The sequence below is a fragment of the Taeniopygia guttata genome, chromosome 20 (genome assembly GCF_048771995.1).
Source record: "Taeniopygia guttata chromosome 20, bTaeGut7.mat, whole genome shotgun sequence".
Classification (NCBI taxonomy): domain Eukaryota; kingdom Metazoa; phylum Chordata; class Aves; order Passeriformes; family Estrildidae; genus Taeniopygia; species Taeniopygia guttata.
The window spans coordinates 6,803,013-6,818,083 of record NC_133045.1 but is presented as its reverse complement, the minus strand read 5'-3'; the positions used below and the strand labels follow the sequence as shown (position 1 = coordinate 6,818,083).

The window sequence follows — 15,071 nt, the reverse complement described above, 5'->3', positions numbered from 1 at the left end:
TTTCCCACTGGAGAAGGACCTGCTGCTTCTTAACACTTCAACAGAGCTGGGCCACTTTCAGTAGTTAGTTTGCTTTATTCAAATGAGTTTACAGTGCAAATGCCTTAGAGCCAATAATAATAATTCCATGTATGTTACTTTTATTAAGCATATTGGACAACTGAAATCAATGAATAAGCTCTATTTTCCAACATAACCATAATAAGCTACTCATACACTTACCACTCTATTTGGCAAACATCCTAAAAAAGAAGTTACCATAGAAATTGCCTCTTAAGAAGGGCAAGTTTGTCTTAAAAAGAATTAAGAGTTAACCAGTTTTTCAACTTCAGAGTTGTTCTTTTGGTGAGGAATAAGGGTGCTTTTTGCCACAACAGAAAGTTAAGTAATTTAAATAAACTTTTCCTGTAAATAAACTCTAGCAGTGGAATGTACAAATCAAGCAGCATGGCTTACACTTCCAGAAACTGAAGCATGAGCATAGTAGTGCATTATGCTGATTATAATTGTCCTTTAAAATATATTACTTCATATTTAACTAAATGTTAACTTCTATTCAGTAGAAGGTTGTGGCTTTTGGACAGAATTGGTAATTTCTTTTGTGCTTTGACAACATATCTGTAGTGAATTTTAAAAATACAATAATAAGATAACCCTGGTAAAGGTTAAAATAGAAAGATAACTGATAATTTTGATACTGCATCAAGCATTATGCAATATATAACTGTCTATCCAACTGCATTTTAATACCAACATAAGAAACAGTAACTAAAGCAATAAATGAACATTTTTGCTGTCAGCAAAGAGTTCCCCACTTTTGTAAGCTCAGACAGGTGCAGGAACTTAACTGAAGTCTCTATTAGTAAGGACAAGAGGAGCCACTAAGGTCCAAAAATAGAGAAGCAGACAAACCCAGCTGGAGGTTATCTTCACCCACACGGCTGGCCATTTACTTGTCATGGTTTTGAAATCAGCATCAGGGCTAAAAAGTAAAGAAGTCCATTAGTAGACACAGAAGGCACCTCCCCCTGTTCCTTGGTACCTCTCATGAATCTGAAATGAGGGCAATCCTTTGGGGCACTCCAATGCAAGACCCTTTGTGAGAACATAGTGAGACAACTAAGCCAGCAGTTTCCTGTGGCTCCATCCCAGGCTGTTCTTGGAACACAGTTTTCAATCCTGCTTGCCTGTGCTGATGTGCTGCTGTTCAAGGAAGTATTTGGTAATTCACACAATGTCCTGGGAGCAGTGGTTCTGAGCTGCAGCAGCAGAGGGTATGTCCAAGTGTTTCCAACTGATGCAGGAAATCACATCTCTGATAAGCAGCACATACGGCTGTCCCTGCACATCCTTCCCGGGATGAAGAGCAGGCTGGCTTCTAACAAACTTTGCAGGAGACCTCCTGAAACCAATTCCATATCTATCCTTCCTGCTACTCCTCCAGCTGAAGAATTGCAGCCACACTTTCTGCCCTTGCAGCTCTGGAGTAGTGCCCTGGAACCACAGCTGCTGATTGTGCTGTGCTGCCTTCTCACATCTTAATTCAGTAACACTAAATTGAGAAAGCACAGCTCGACTGCAACTGGCACGGGGACAGCACCTTCACCAGCTTGGCAGGAGGAGGAGTCTCCTGACGGAACCCCAGCCTGGTTCAGGGGCTCCATGTGGTGGAAAAATCCCTCCTCCAACCCCTGCCTCCAAAGAAAGGCTCAGTAGTTTCTTGTTTGGTCTCAAGGCAGTTTATTGCAAGTTATCTAAAAGATTTTCTTCTGGGGCTGCTGCGGTTTGCTCAGCAGCTCAGGCAGAGGCACACACACACCCTGACATCCTCTCTGACTCCCGACTGCTTCTTCTCTCCTGCCCAGGGCTGCTGCTGTCTTTTATATGGTACATTACGTGTTACATGGGTACAGTTTGTCCCCAATGCCTATTACCTATATTAATGGTGCTTTTCTACTCTAAACCAATCTGTGAGTGCCAACATCACCAAGAACATGAAGGCAAGGAAGAAGAAAGAGGTAGGACAGGGTAGGCCCAAATCCCTCCATCTTAAAACTTCTGACCCCCATGTTCAAAACAGAAACCCCCCCTGTACAGCTGTTAAAACCCCCCTGTACAGCACTAAAAAATTCTTCCCTCTACTTTGTAACTACTGCTACTACAATATCTAAACTTTTGTGACTTCTTGTTCTTCCTGCAAGGTTGGTAAATCATTCCATGGCTCAAACCCAAAATCACAGCTGTTTCCAGCTGCCTGCCAGGGTCTCAAATGCTTCTGACTGGGGCCTGGAACCTCCAAAAATGTCTGAGGGACACTTTTGAGTTCCAACAGTCTCCTGTCCTCATGGAAACACTGGCACACAGAACCATCACCTCCCCTCTGGCTCTTACCTGTACCAGTTGGTGAGTGTCATCATGATGTAAAGAGAGGCAAGGAAGAGCATGAAGTGGAAGAAGGTGTAGCTGTACTGAACCCCGTCCTTCTCGTTGTCCGCGACACGGCGCACCTCTCCCTCCTCGGCTGCCCCGCTGCCTGTCCCCACGTTCTCCTCCAGGATGGCAGTGTCACTGCCAGACAGGGTCAGCTTGTTCACCTGGCTGTTACTTGAAGAGCGGATGCTGCAGTGCAACCCAGAGAGAGACCGGGTTAACAACTCCTCTCACAGTCAGCTGTGTTTGCTAATCAAAGAAGCAACGGACCACGGTGAATGTCTGGGACTAGCAAATAATATGTTTTGAAATCCAATTGGAAGCATAAGGAAATTCCTCCAACTGTTTTCTTCCAAGCTTTTGTTAACTTAATTAAACAGCATTCCAGTCTCAAATCATAGAAAGGTGTGGTTTGGAAGAAACCCTAAAGCTTATCTTGTTCCAATCCACCTGCTGTGGGCAGGGACACATTACACCTAGACCAACTTGCTCAGAGCTCCATCCAGCCTGGCCTTGAACACTTCCAGGGATGGAGCATCCATAACTTTTCTGGACAACCATTCAAGTGCTTCATAACCCTCACAGTAAAGAGTTTTTTCCTAATATCTAATCTAAACTTACTCTTCCAGTTTTAATCCATGTCCTTGTAAAAGTTTCTCCCTACGTTCCTTGTAGGCTCCCTTCAGACACTGTTAATTAGGTCACCCCAAAGCCTTCCTTTCTCCAGGCTGAACAAACCCAGTTCTCCCAGGCTTTCCTCACAGGAGAGGTGCTCCATCCCTCCAATCATCTTGTAACACATGTTGTTCTGTTATCTGGATTGGGCTTACAAGGCTTATCCTCACACACAAAGCACAACACAGGTTTATGAGCCACATTTGGCCTCAGGTCTGAGACAGCAGCTGGATGTGAATAAATGCAGGTACATTTTGCACTAGACCCAGATTCTAACAGAGGAGGCAAACCCCAATTCTTTATCACTGGATAGCAGTGCAGATCCTACCTGGAATACAACAGGCAAAGGACAAAGATAACCAGTCCAACAACACTCTGGGCATCCCACCACTGCAGGGACTTGGGTGGAGCAGGAGTGGCAGGTGGGACAGTGGCATTGGCTGGAACAGCTGTGGGTGCAGCTAACTGGGTGATGATGTTCAGCAGACTTGGGTTACAGTTTCTTTCTGAAAGGGATTTCAAGGCAGATTAGACAGGTGAGCTTTGCCAGCATTTAGCTAAGAAAAGATGACAGGTAAGCTTGCAATTTTTCATTCTCTTTAACTGCTGATCTCTTCAATTCTCCAGAGGCAAAAATTGCCTGCAATATTTTTCCTGCCTGTGAGCCTTGTGAGCTAGACAAGAGTATAATAAATAAATAACATCAGAATGCCCTGACACTGTTTCTTTTTCCCCCCCTTACAACTCCCCAGTTTAGTTCTGCAAAGAGGCTGTTTGATGGTTTCAGTCAAGTCAGGTTTTCAGCCTCACTGGATTTGATCTGCACAGATCAGCAATTCCCACAGAGTGATCTGTAATAACCATCAACTTCTGCTTTCACACCAAAATATGACTCAAGACAGCAAGTTGCTTACCAGGCTCATTGGACATGGCTGCCCAAGTGAGGTACATGGTGTAGAGTGTGATGACAGAGGACTGGAGGAGGCCAGAGCGAGGCTGATGTTCCTGTTCCAACACAGAAGAGCAAGCCAAGGTCAAAAGGACAAGTTTTACCTAGAGTTGGATAGTTTTATTCCACTGCCACAGATGAAACTACTACTAGCATGAAAACCATTGCTGCAGAAATTCATTGGGCTTTGTTATATGTTTGAAAGACTAAGAAACTCCTTAGAGTTATATATTTATGCAAAAAAGCAACTCCTAGAGAAGGAATAAACAAAGCAAATCCCTTTTTTGTGCCCAAGACTTAGTTACAGGCTGTTACTGAGTTAATCTCAACCTTTTCAAACAACTTTGCAGATGGACTCTAGCATGTGATTTGAGCAATACCAGTTCAGAATCAAGTAACATAAACTTTCCTCTAAAACAAGTTTACCCCCAATTTCAAAGCCACAGTATTAAGCAAATAAATCTCCAGCTATTTAGCTATTCCCCAGCTGACTTCTCTGTTCTGCCAGGGCCTTCACCACTAAAACCATGCCAGCAGTCCTCCACATGGAAAAAAAGTCTAAAACCATGTCAGTTCAAAAAAGCCTCTCTTCAGAAAATGTGTCACCATGGTTTCGGAGCAAGATTTTTTTTTAAGTTCCTAACTAGCATAGCTACGTTAGCCAAGTTTTAAAGTTCTTATGTCTGACTGAACTGCTATTACATCCTTCTCATTTCCCTGCTTTGTATGTCAGAATAAGAAAGTAATACCTGAACTTTTGGAAGGATAGAAACAATGGATACAGCAATGCACAGGATCATGTTAAAGCTTATGAAGAATTTGTTCTCAGTGCAGTCATCAGGCTTCGTGTAGAAAACGTAGAAGAGAACAACAAAAACCAGGGACAAGGCATAGAACAAGCTTGTACAGGATAACAGAACTGGAGGAAAAAAAATTTTACATTACATATACAGTTTTAATAGTACATCTAAAATGGTTTAATGTTCAGCTAACACTGCAATAAGACAGTCTTCCTCACCTGGCAGTCTGGGTCACAAAACCAGACATTTTTGCAAGACATAGCTAAATTTCTGCTTGGGCTCACTAAGCAGCAAAGCTCAGAGAAAGGCCAGTGCTGCCATCAGGGAAACAGGACTTGCCTTTCAGCAGCAGTTTAATTAGTTTAACTGCTATCAGCCACAGTGGCATAATGAGAGAGTGCTTTCTGCACACTTCTCATGGACATTTACCTGCCCTGGATTCCTGCACTTGAGGTCACCCATTTTTGTTTCCACTCTGTTCTTTGTAAGAAGCGACAAAATGCTGTTGCAGCATTCTTAGCTATGAGCTAAGAGCCACAACAATTAGCACTTTGTAATTAGTGGCCAGCTGGGGAGCAGGCACCAAGGCACACACAGTGTGGTACTGCAGCAGTCACAGACACAACTGAGCTCCTGGGGACACAGCAGGGGAGGGGCAGAGCAAAGCTCAGGTTTGAAGAGAACCAGGCTCAGAGCTCTGCACACACCCTGCAAACCAGCCAAGTGTGATTTACTAGGATTGTCAGATGTGCTACTCACAAGCATTAAATATTTTGCATTTTATTGAACAAGAAAAAGCAAACACTGCTGCTATTAATTTCAGGTGTTTACAGCAGTGTCTCAGGGACACTGTGCAGTTTAATTCTAGGTAGGTCTGCAAACCAGAATATGATATTCTGCAGGGTACTGGCCAGTACAAACAAATCCTTTACAGGTTAAGATGCTCACCTGCATACCAGCATCTGGAATTCCCCTCTTCCATTTTCTCAACCCAGCTCTCATTCCAAGAGTGAGCAAAATCCACAAGTAGAACCAATTGGATAAGGATGAAGCAGAAGGCTCCAGAAACACCAATCCAAAACCAAGCTAGAAAAGGGTACAAGAAAAAAAATGTTAGCTTTTCTCATGTGCATGCTACCTCTGTTTAAAAACAAAAAAGGTCCTGATTATACTGCAGACAAATAACGAAAGAGATGAAACTGTAATTAGAAATGTAGGTGCTGTTAATCACTTTGGCCTCAATCTGTCAGGAGCACAGGAGTCCCAGCTATTCAGGGATGCAGCCAATGCTGGGCAAGCTGAGCATGGAAATGTTTAGCCCAAAACATTTTCAGAATGAAGGCAACATCTAACATGTGGCATCTCTGTGTACAAAAGTGCCATTATGCCACATTTCTCTGAGGGTCAACAACCCTTTCAAGTTCCTCTGATGTGGCCAGACAGTAGAGGTTTCCCACACAGTTTTTCAGAGACTCTAGGAAGCATTTAACACTTGTCAGTGTCCCAGGTTGCCCCAGTCTAGTATCAGAAGACTCAGCTCAGTAGTGACTGTGTCATGAAGTAGAAAATTATTAATAACCAAAGCCTATTAGGTTGAAAAGGGATTTTTTATTGCCATAACTTCAGCTGGTCACCAAAATACTGGATGGACCAAGGTACTCCAACAAAGATGGGCAGAAACTGCATCTTCTACAGGGAACTTTCAGCAATGCCTGTTAATCTGTGAAAAGGTTTGAGCTTATACAAGTCAGAATTCCATGATGAACATTAACTGTACCTCTTGTGAAAGGCCCTTCGGGGATATAAAACGCTCCAACCATGATAGCCACAATGGCAGCTATTTTGAAGAACCAGAACCTTTAAAAAAAGATAGAAGTCATAAATATTGGTTTTACTCCACACACAGTCAGTTCACACACAGAAGTCATGTGCTATGTGATCTGTAAGCAGCTTGGTCCTGCTCCAACCAGGGCTTTGGATCATATGATCCTGTTGACCAGGGAGGTTGAGGACTTCCCATCCCTGGAAGTGTCCAAGGCCAGGCTTGGATGGGGCTCTGAGCAACCTGGTCAGTGGAAGGTGTCCCTGCCCCAGCAGGGGGTTGGAGGTGGATGGTCTTAAGGTCTCTCCCAACTCAAACCATTCTATAATTTTATCATCCCACGCTCTCCAAAGGTCCCTTTCCAATTAAATGACTCTATGATGATTCAGTCATCTAGCCCAAAACTAACTCAGCTGGATCAGGGAATTGGAAATCAGAAGCCAGTTTCTGCTAGCTGAGTCAGACTGGCCTTGAGATAGACCCAATGAGTGCCCGAGGCAGCACAAGGTCAGAAATATAAACTAGCTGCAATCTGACATCTCTATGAAAACACAGAGCACTGCCCTTTTGGTCACCCCACCTCAGAGTGGCACCCTCAGCCAGGACACTGAGCATCTTACATAAATAGGAAGCTTTTAAGGAGACCACAGCACTGCTCTGTACTGGGTCCAAAAGAAACCTGAGGCTGTCTGTGTATGCATAAAGGAATTTCCATGTGCTCAGCAGAGCAGCTGGAAGCAGGAAGGCAGCTGGAAGGGCAGCCAGCTGGCTCACACATACCCATTGTGTATGGAAGCTCTCGGGTCATTACTTGTTTTCACTTCTATCATGAGCAGGGAGAGCAGGAAGAAGAACACGGCCATGGCAAAGCTGACACGATAGACAGCTCTGTACCCCACAAACACATCACAGCTGACAAACCCATCCAAGTGGGGGATCTGAGTGTGAAGCCCTTCGTCACAAAATCCAGGTATCTGGGTAAAGACACATTTCATTGTGAATTTACGTCTGCATTTGCAATTACACTTTTTAAGTCCTGTAACAGCCAAGGCTTTCAGTCAACAAACTTCTGAGAGGTCAGAGAACAAAAGACCTTGTGCTCAGACCTTATTATCATCTGTCTCTCCCCATGCCAACACTTTTCACCCAGGAAGATTAAGACACCACAGCAGCAGGCCTCTGATAACAACTGACCATCTCCAGGTCTGGTCAGATTTCAGAGACCAGGCATGCACTAAAAAAAGAACGTTCACTGAATTTGCTGTTTCAGCCATTCAGTACACACAGTCTCTGAACTCAGGAACAAGGACACCTGGGTGTTTGTGGGTCCATTCCAAGTGAACAAAACCAATAGTCACTGGCACAAGTAATGGCATTTAAAACAGTCAGAAGGAGGTTTTCCTCCTCAATACCTTTTTCAGCTGCTCTTCCATGCCTGGTGCCAGCATAATGCAGGCAAGTGCAGTACTGAGGAGGAGGAGGAAGGCATAGATAAGACGTGTCACTGTCGAATTCTTGCCGTTGGGGCAACATCGGCACAGCAAACACGAGGCACCGCTGCACAGACAGGGAATCTGAAGGGCAGAGACAGGAATAGTAAGGGCATTCCTCTCGAAGCTGACACCGAGGGGAAAACCCGAACCGCATTTAGAGACACTCCACTCCCGGACCGCACAGATAATCCGCTAATCGGCGTTTTTGACAGCGTGTTTGCGAACACCCCGGAGATAACCGGGCTTATCTGCCTGGGCTGCCCCTGGGGCCTCGCCAGGACGGGCCTCATCCGCCAGCCACCCGCTCCGGCCAGGCGGGCCCACGGCAAGGACAGGGGCGGCTCCAGCCGGGCACCGCTCTGCTCCGAGGGCCTGGAGCCGCCCCGGCTCCGGGACCGGGACCCGCCCGCGGGGACTCAGCGCGGTTCCCAGCCCCGACCCGCCCCGGGCCGCCAACACAGGCACCGCTCCGGGCGGGCCGCGCTGCCCGGGACGGCAGGGGAGGTGCGGGGTGTGAAGAGCAGGTGCGGGGCGGGAGCGGAGCCCGCACTTACCCAGCTGGCCAGCGAGCAGACCCCGAGCACGGCCCCCATGGCGCCGCCGCCGCCGCCGCTCCGCCCGCTTCCGCCTTCCGCCCCGCGCCGCCGGGCCCCGCCCCGCGCCGCCGCCGCTCATTGGCTGATCCCGGCGCCGAGCCGGCCGCCCGCCAATGAGAAGGCGGGATGCGGCCGCGCGCCAGGGGGAGGAGCGAGAAGGTCGACGAGGGCAGGGGCGGGGCGATGTTGTTTATCAACACTTCTTCCGCCTCCGCCGAGGGAAAGGGAGGACGCTGATTGGTCAGGAGGTCAGTGAGTGGGCGGTTCTTACAGCGTGATAGCCAATGAGTGAGGCCGCTGCGCAGCCCGGCAGCCTTTCTATAGCAGCCCGCGGCCGCTGGGGGCGCTCGGCGGTGCCGGGGCGCGCAGCCGTTGCCATGGCAGCAGCGCGGGTGGCGGGCACGGGCTGGCACGGGGTGGGCACCGGGCTGGTACCGGGCTGGCACCGGGCCGGCATGGGGCTGGCACCGGACCGGCATAGGGCTGGCACCGGGGCTGGCAGCGGGCCGGTGTGGGGCTGGCACCGGGGCTGGCAGCGGGCCGGTGTGGGGCTGGCACCGGGGCTGGCAACGGGCCGGCATGGGGCCGGCACCGGACTGGCACCGGGCCGGCACCGGGGCTGGCACCGGGCTGGTACCGGACCGGCATGGGGCTGGCATGGGGCTGGCATGGGACTGGCACCGGGGCTGGCACCGGGCCGGCATGGGGCTGGCACCGGGGCTGGCACCGGGCTGGCATGGGGCTGGCACTGAGACTGGCACCGGGACCGGCTCCGGCCGCCCCCGCCCCGCCCGGCACTGTGACACTGCACACCGCCTTTCCCTTCCCCTGGGCTCCAGCAGCCCGCAGGGCGCCTCGGTTCGTGCCTGGGTAGCTCCGAGCCCTCGGGCCCCACGGGTGACCCGCGTCACGGCCCCGGCAATGACACCCGCGCCACCGGCACCTCACCGGCGGCACCGCCACCACCGCGGTGCTGGGGGAAGCGAGCGGAAGCTTTCCGCCGCTTTGTGTCCAGCCTGGATCCAGTATGGATCGTGGTGCCAGCAATGGCCGTGGCCCCGGGGCTGGCCACGCTGCTGTCCCCTGCCCTGCCAGGGACCCGCTCGGCCTCTCGAAGCTGTTTGGGCATGGCAGAATCTGTAACTCATTGGCACTCTTGAGCCATCGTGGTAACAGACACCGGTGCCCGTGCCCCAGGCCCACATCACACAGAGCGCTCCAAGCTGGGATGGATCCATGAGGACCATGGAGTCCGGCTCACAGCCGCACATGGACAGCCCGGGAACCACCGTGTGCCTGAGAGCGCTGTCCCAACACTCCCTGAGCTCTGGCAGCCTTGGGACCGGGACCGTCCCAGCCTGTCCTGGATGAAAAAGCTTTTCCTAATATCACTTTGCTGCCCCTCTTTTCCTTTATGACTTGCTGAGCACTGAAAGGTGTCCCATGAATTTTGGCTCGTAGTGTTAAACGGAGCTCTGGGTGGAAGCGGGAAAGCTCATGAGCTTTCAGAGGTGGAGTTTCTCAAGGAGACACTTCTGCAGCAGTTCACACCAGGCTCAGTTCATACTCAGAAGGTGCACAGCTCCAAAAGCTGCAGATGGGCTCCTTTAACATGGAAGGAGGAAGGTGGAGGAGCCAAGTGAAAGGAGATGTTGTTTTGCAGCTGCCCAGAGCACAGCGGCCTCCCTGGGTCTGGATTCCCAGCACACTGCACACGCTGCAGCCTGGAGGAGTTGGAGAGGGACAGCTGAGTGATTTCACTCCTCCTCACAAAAGTCTGGGAGCAAATGAAACGGATGAGAGTTGGCTGTGATGATGTAACAGCACAAGGATTTGACAAAAGTTTGCACAGAGGTTTAGCAAAGCAGTTTGCATTGGTTTTAATTGGCATTAGTGTTGCACAATATCACAGGGCAGGGTCAGAACTGACCAGCTGGGTTTACAGCATATTTTCTGGCTCTAGCAGTTCCAGCTATTGCACATCACTTACACTCTGTCAGACCCTTCACATAGTCCCTGTCCAAAAAACCTGCCTCCATCACAGAAAGGCACTAATAATCAGAATGACAGCTTTACTGCCATCTCAAATTGCCAAGAAATGACAAAGAGCATCCAGTAAACCTGCCACTTATTTTCCACAGCAGTTTTAACACTCAGAATATACGAACGCTATGTTAACAGTATCATCTCTTGCAATCAGCCTTATTCATAAGGGCATTCAGGCTTCTTTCAGAAAAAGGTCACTCCATAAATCATTGGAATTGTGCTTCTTTCAGATAATAGATGAGCCTTTACTTCATTGCTAATGTATTTTTATTACCCTTCTGGTTGCACCAGCTGGATCTGTAAGAAAGCTTTTGCCATATCCCTGCTCCTTACTGTTTGTTCCAGTGAATATATGCAGAATAAAAGCACAATCACAAATTCTGTGTTCTCAGTAATCCTGGGCAAATAATTCAAATACATTGGAATATTGTGTGTTAGTAATGCAGTGATGAAACTCATCTAAATCTTGAACCTGCAAGTGTTTTCTTCTCAGGAAATTTATGAGACAAATAGTTTTGTTAAGTGCTGGTGATCCTCCACTGGGTTATGCTGGGCAGAGACAAGGGATGATGATAAAAAGCTTTTTCCTTCCATTGTCCACGTAACAAGAGATTTCCAAGTGCTCATTTTACTTCCCAGCATAAACCCCCTCTGATTCTGCATCACATCACCTAAACCCCTACGTGTTTAACAGGAGATAAGGATGAAGTCAGCCTAAGGACTGTCAGCTCTGGGAACGAGACAGGATATGGCAGGAGGTTATCCTGGTTTGTACAAAAATACCCTGCTCTGGTTTGTTAATCAGCTCTGACAGCAGAAAGAAATGGTGCATCCCTTCTGTATCTATATGTTACATCCCCTACATATGTGAGTTGAAATGCCCAGAATAAACCTCTTGGAATTAGGTAATATTTAAAGGAAATGTGTCAGATTTAGTCATTTGAAAGCAGTTCTCTGCAGTTCTTTTGTGCAACTGAGCTCATAAAAAATTGTCACTCAAGCTTGTGCGTTAGTGCTATTCTTGTTACTCTCAAGGGTCTCCTTTCTGTGATAACAAAAACGCAGAATTTTTCTTTATGTTCCCCTGAGTATGTGAGGGTTCCTGCTTTGCATGGGCTGTGTTTTTGCAGGTAATAGATCATACAGACACATTAAAATTGAATAATCCTTTGACCATCCAGAATCTTTCAGTCAGGCAATGGGAATTGCAAATTGGAATGGCTGTGCCAAACTGTCTGTAAAAATTAAAAAATTATAATCAGACATTGTCTGTGTTTCTACAGTAGCATTGGCTTGACCCATATGCAGGTCTAAACATCTTACTGTGCTCTGACCTGCATAAACTTCCAAATTTAGATGTATTAGCATCACCTTTCTAATATAATCCTCCTAATTATTTGACTTCTGTTTAGCTTTAAGCTACATTTACATCTGTGCTTTGATTTGAGCTCCAGAGCATAAAGAACTGCAGTTTTCTTGGAACAACTTCTTTTCCAGCTGCTTAGTCCAGAATTTGAGCTGAGCTCTGCCCAACCATTCAGATTTTAACCAGTGCTTTGAGAGCAGCTGTCAAAGCCCTCATCCATGAGATAATGGGTAAAATACTATTGTGGTTGGCACCACCAGTGGGTTTAATTAGTCTTTAACCAGAGTTAACAGCTTCTACAAAATGACGGTGTACCAGCAGGGTAGGAAGTCCTGGCAAGTATAAGTATTGTGAAGTTTGTGGGTGACTTTCAGTGCTGTGTGATCCTCTGTGCCCACAGGGGTCACTTGGTGCTGCCATGCAAAGACCAAGGCCAGCTCTGCTGCCATTCCCTGGGGACTTGCAGGTGAGTGCTGCCAGGGGCCTGGCTCATCTCTGCCTGGCTTCACACTCACCCCCTCCTGATGTGACACCAGGAAAAATCAATCTAAGCCATGCCCTCGCGTCTCCAAATACACAGATTTCTCTGCAGTCCTTTGCTCACGGTTTTATAAATCTCTTCTTCCCTTGACTGCGTGCTCTGTGACTGTATTAGCACCTGCCTCTTCACTTCTTAGGCTCTCTATTTTCCTATCATGTCATGGATACGTGAGTCATCTTATTTGTGATCTGCTGAGATGGGTGAGAGTCATAGTAGAGTTGTGTGCTTCAAGGCCATTAGTAATGCAGCTAAAACTTGCATAATATATTCTTCTGTGTCTAAATCCCTGAGAGATTGAGTAACTGTTTTCTTTTTCACCCCAAGTGACTATGCAACTGGATGAGTCACTGCTGTCATGATAGAGGAATTGTAATCTTTGTGTCTTTCCAGTTCTGTTTGGCCAGAAATTTACTTTATAGGACACCTTTGTTCAATCTCCTCTAAGTCATTATATGTCACCAGAGACCTTTTCACTGTCTACAGTTCACTTAAGATCATGTGCTCTGGTCTGGAAACTGTATTAGTTTAGGTTATTAGTGAAACAGATGGAGAAAAATGTTCACCTTAATCTAATCTGGAATGATATTACTGAGCTCTTTCATCTCATTATTTATGGAAGCATTCATGGAGCTTAAATGTATTGAAAAGTATTTAAATAAAATGAAATAAAAGCTTATATTAAAAACCCCATAACAATAAAACATAAACAGAGATCTGCAGTGACATCTGTGAATAAACATGGAAGGCACTACCAACAGATGGCTGGTAAATAGGAGGAGGAAGTGAACAGTATCGTGATAGGTGAATGTGGTACCCTGCAAATTGCACAGGGTGCTCAGACAGGGTCCCTAGGGGTGCAGGATCTGACCCTGCATTGTTGGATCAGCCCCAGCCCTGTGTGAGCTGGAGCTGTGCTGATGTGAGCTGCTCGTACCTGTGCCAGGAGAGCCCTGGAGGCAGAGACATTGCTGGAGCTGCACCTTCCCCCATCCCAGCACAGCAGAGCCAGCATCAACCCCTGTTCCCCTGGCAGAGCTGAGCTGGGCTCACCTTTGGTGCTGGAGCACCTCAGGATGTACAGGGCATTGAGGACCATGCTTTTAAGTACCCACTTCAAGAGTGGGTAGCCACAAAGCAAGCCAATCTTCCATCTGAGCATTGCCAAAGCACACTTATAAATGTTGCAGAGTTTATTGTTTCAAATGGTTTCATGCCTTTTCCTTGCTTGATATACTATCTTTTTATTAAGGCAGGATTTATTTCCCCTGTCTCTGTGACCCCATCTCTCCCCTGAGAGCCTGCACTGAGATCCAGCTGGCCAGCCTTTGTGTATCAGCAGAACAGCTCCTAGTGAAACAACAGTGTGAGGAAAAGTCAGGAATTCCTTGATTTAATCCTGCCTTGAGCAGCAATGAGTTGTGTGGCTCTAGGTGAGCCACAGAACCATGTGAGTCAATATGCAATATGAGAAAATAGGCATATCCCAGAGTCATGGCAGACTCTGTTCATTCATCTTTAAATGCAGCTTAAGATCCTATGTGTGCCTGACCCATTTTTTTTCTTGCACTAAAAAGAGCAATACAGAACCATACTGGCCATGATAATTTCTCTTAGCTGGAGATCTTTTCCCCCCTTCTTTTCCATTGTCCCCCCCACTGCTGCTTTCCAAGATGCTCTGAAGCCAGTGAAATAGTTCTTTCTCATAAATCTTTTAAATCATGTAAATCCTCCCAGCATACCAGCTGACATTTCAGATGTTGCATTTTTGCATTTTTGCCAGGAAGCTTTGAGCATGTTACAGTTGCTTATGTTGTTATATTTTTTTAAAGAAGGCAAAACAGTTCCTTCCTCTTGTGTCTCCAGCAGAGACTGTTTCTCCTTGAGAAAGGAGTTCACATGATCATATAGATGCGTCAGATAAATCCCTTCCCACGTTTGATATTTGCTAAGTTGAATGATTGTTATTCCAAAGCCATAGCTGGGATGGTTGTGTGATTTAATATCTCCAGAGCACTTTCTTCTCCTATTCACCAGCTTTAAAGAAATAGTCTAGAAACTAAATCTTTAACTTAGAAAGATCCACTAACCAAACACTCTCAGTTGTGTTATCTTCACAAATATTTCTCCCTGTTTGTTTGTTTGTTTGAAGTTGGCCAAGAGTTCCAGAAATACTTTTAAGATAACCAAAATGGGCATCCAGCTCAGAAAGGAACTCTGTATTTAGAAACTCCGAAATACTACTGGGGGGTGGCTGTGCTCTTAACTCTTCTGGTTGTTCTGAACCTCTGTGGCATTGGGGAATGAGTCATGACATTCTTCTTTATCTAACTGTTTTCCCCATCCTAGATGATTT

General features: G+C 47.1%; 2 protein-coding genes across 2 annotated transcripts in view; one reads left to right on the top strand and one right to left on the bottom strand.

Moving 5' to 3' along the window:
- YWHAB (tyrosine 3-monooxygenase/tryptophan 5-monooxygenase activation protein beta) overlaps positions 1 to 15,071 on the top strand; it is a 290,680-nt gene that overhangs the window by 69,643 nt on the left and 205,966 nt on the right. The gene's annotated exons all lie outside the window — the stretch shown is intronic.
- On the bottom strand, positions 56 to 8,871 carry SERINC3 (serine incorporator 3). The gene is made up of 10 exons (XM_030289043.4): positions 8,724 to 8,871; positions 8,089 to 8,250; positions 7,457 to 7,650; positions 6,632 to 6,711; positions 5,803 to 5,940; positions 4,804 to 4,973; positions 4,020 to 4,110; positions 3,434 to 3,611; positions 2,392 to 2,619; positions 56 to 982 (listed from the first exon to the last, which is right to left on the bottom strand). Exons 1-10 carry the CDS (start codon positions 8,760 to 8,762, stop codon positions 844 to 846), a joined length of 1,419 nt encoding a protein of 472 aa, XP_030144903.1. The 5' UTR covers positions 8,763 to 8,871; the 3' UTR covers positions 56 to 843.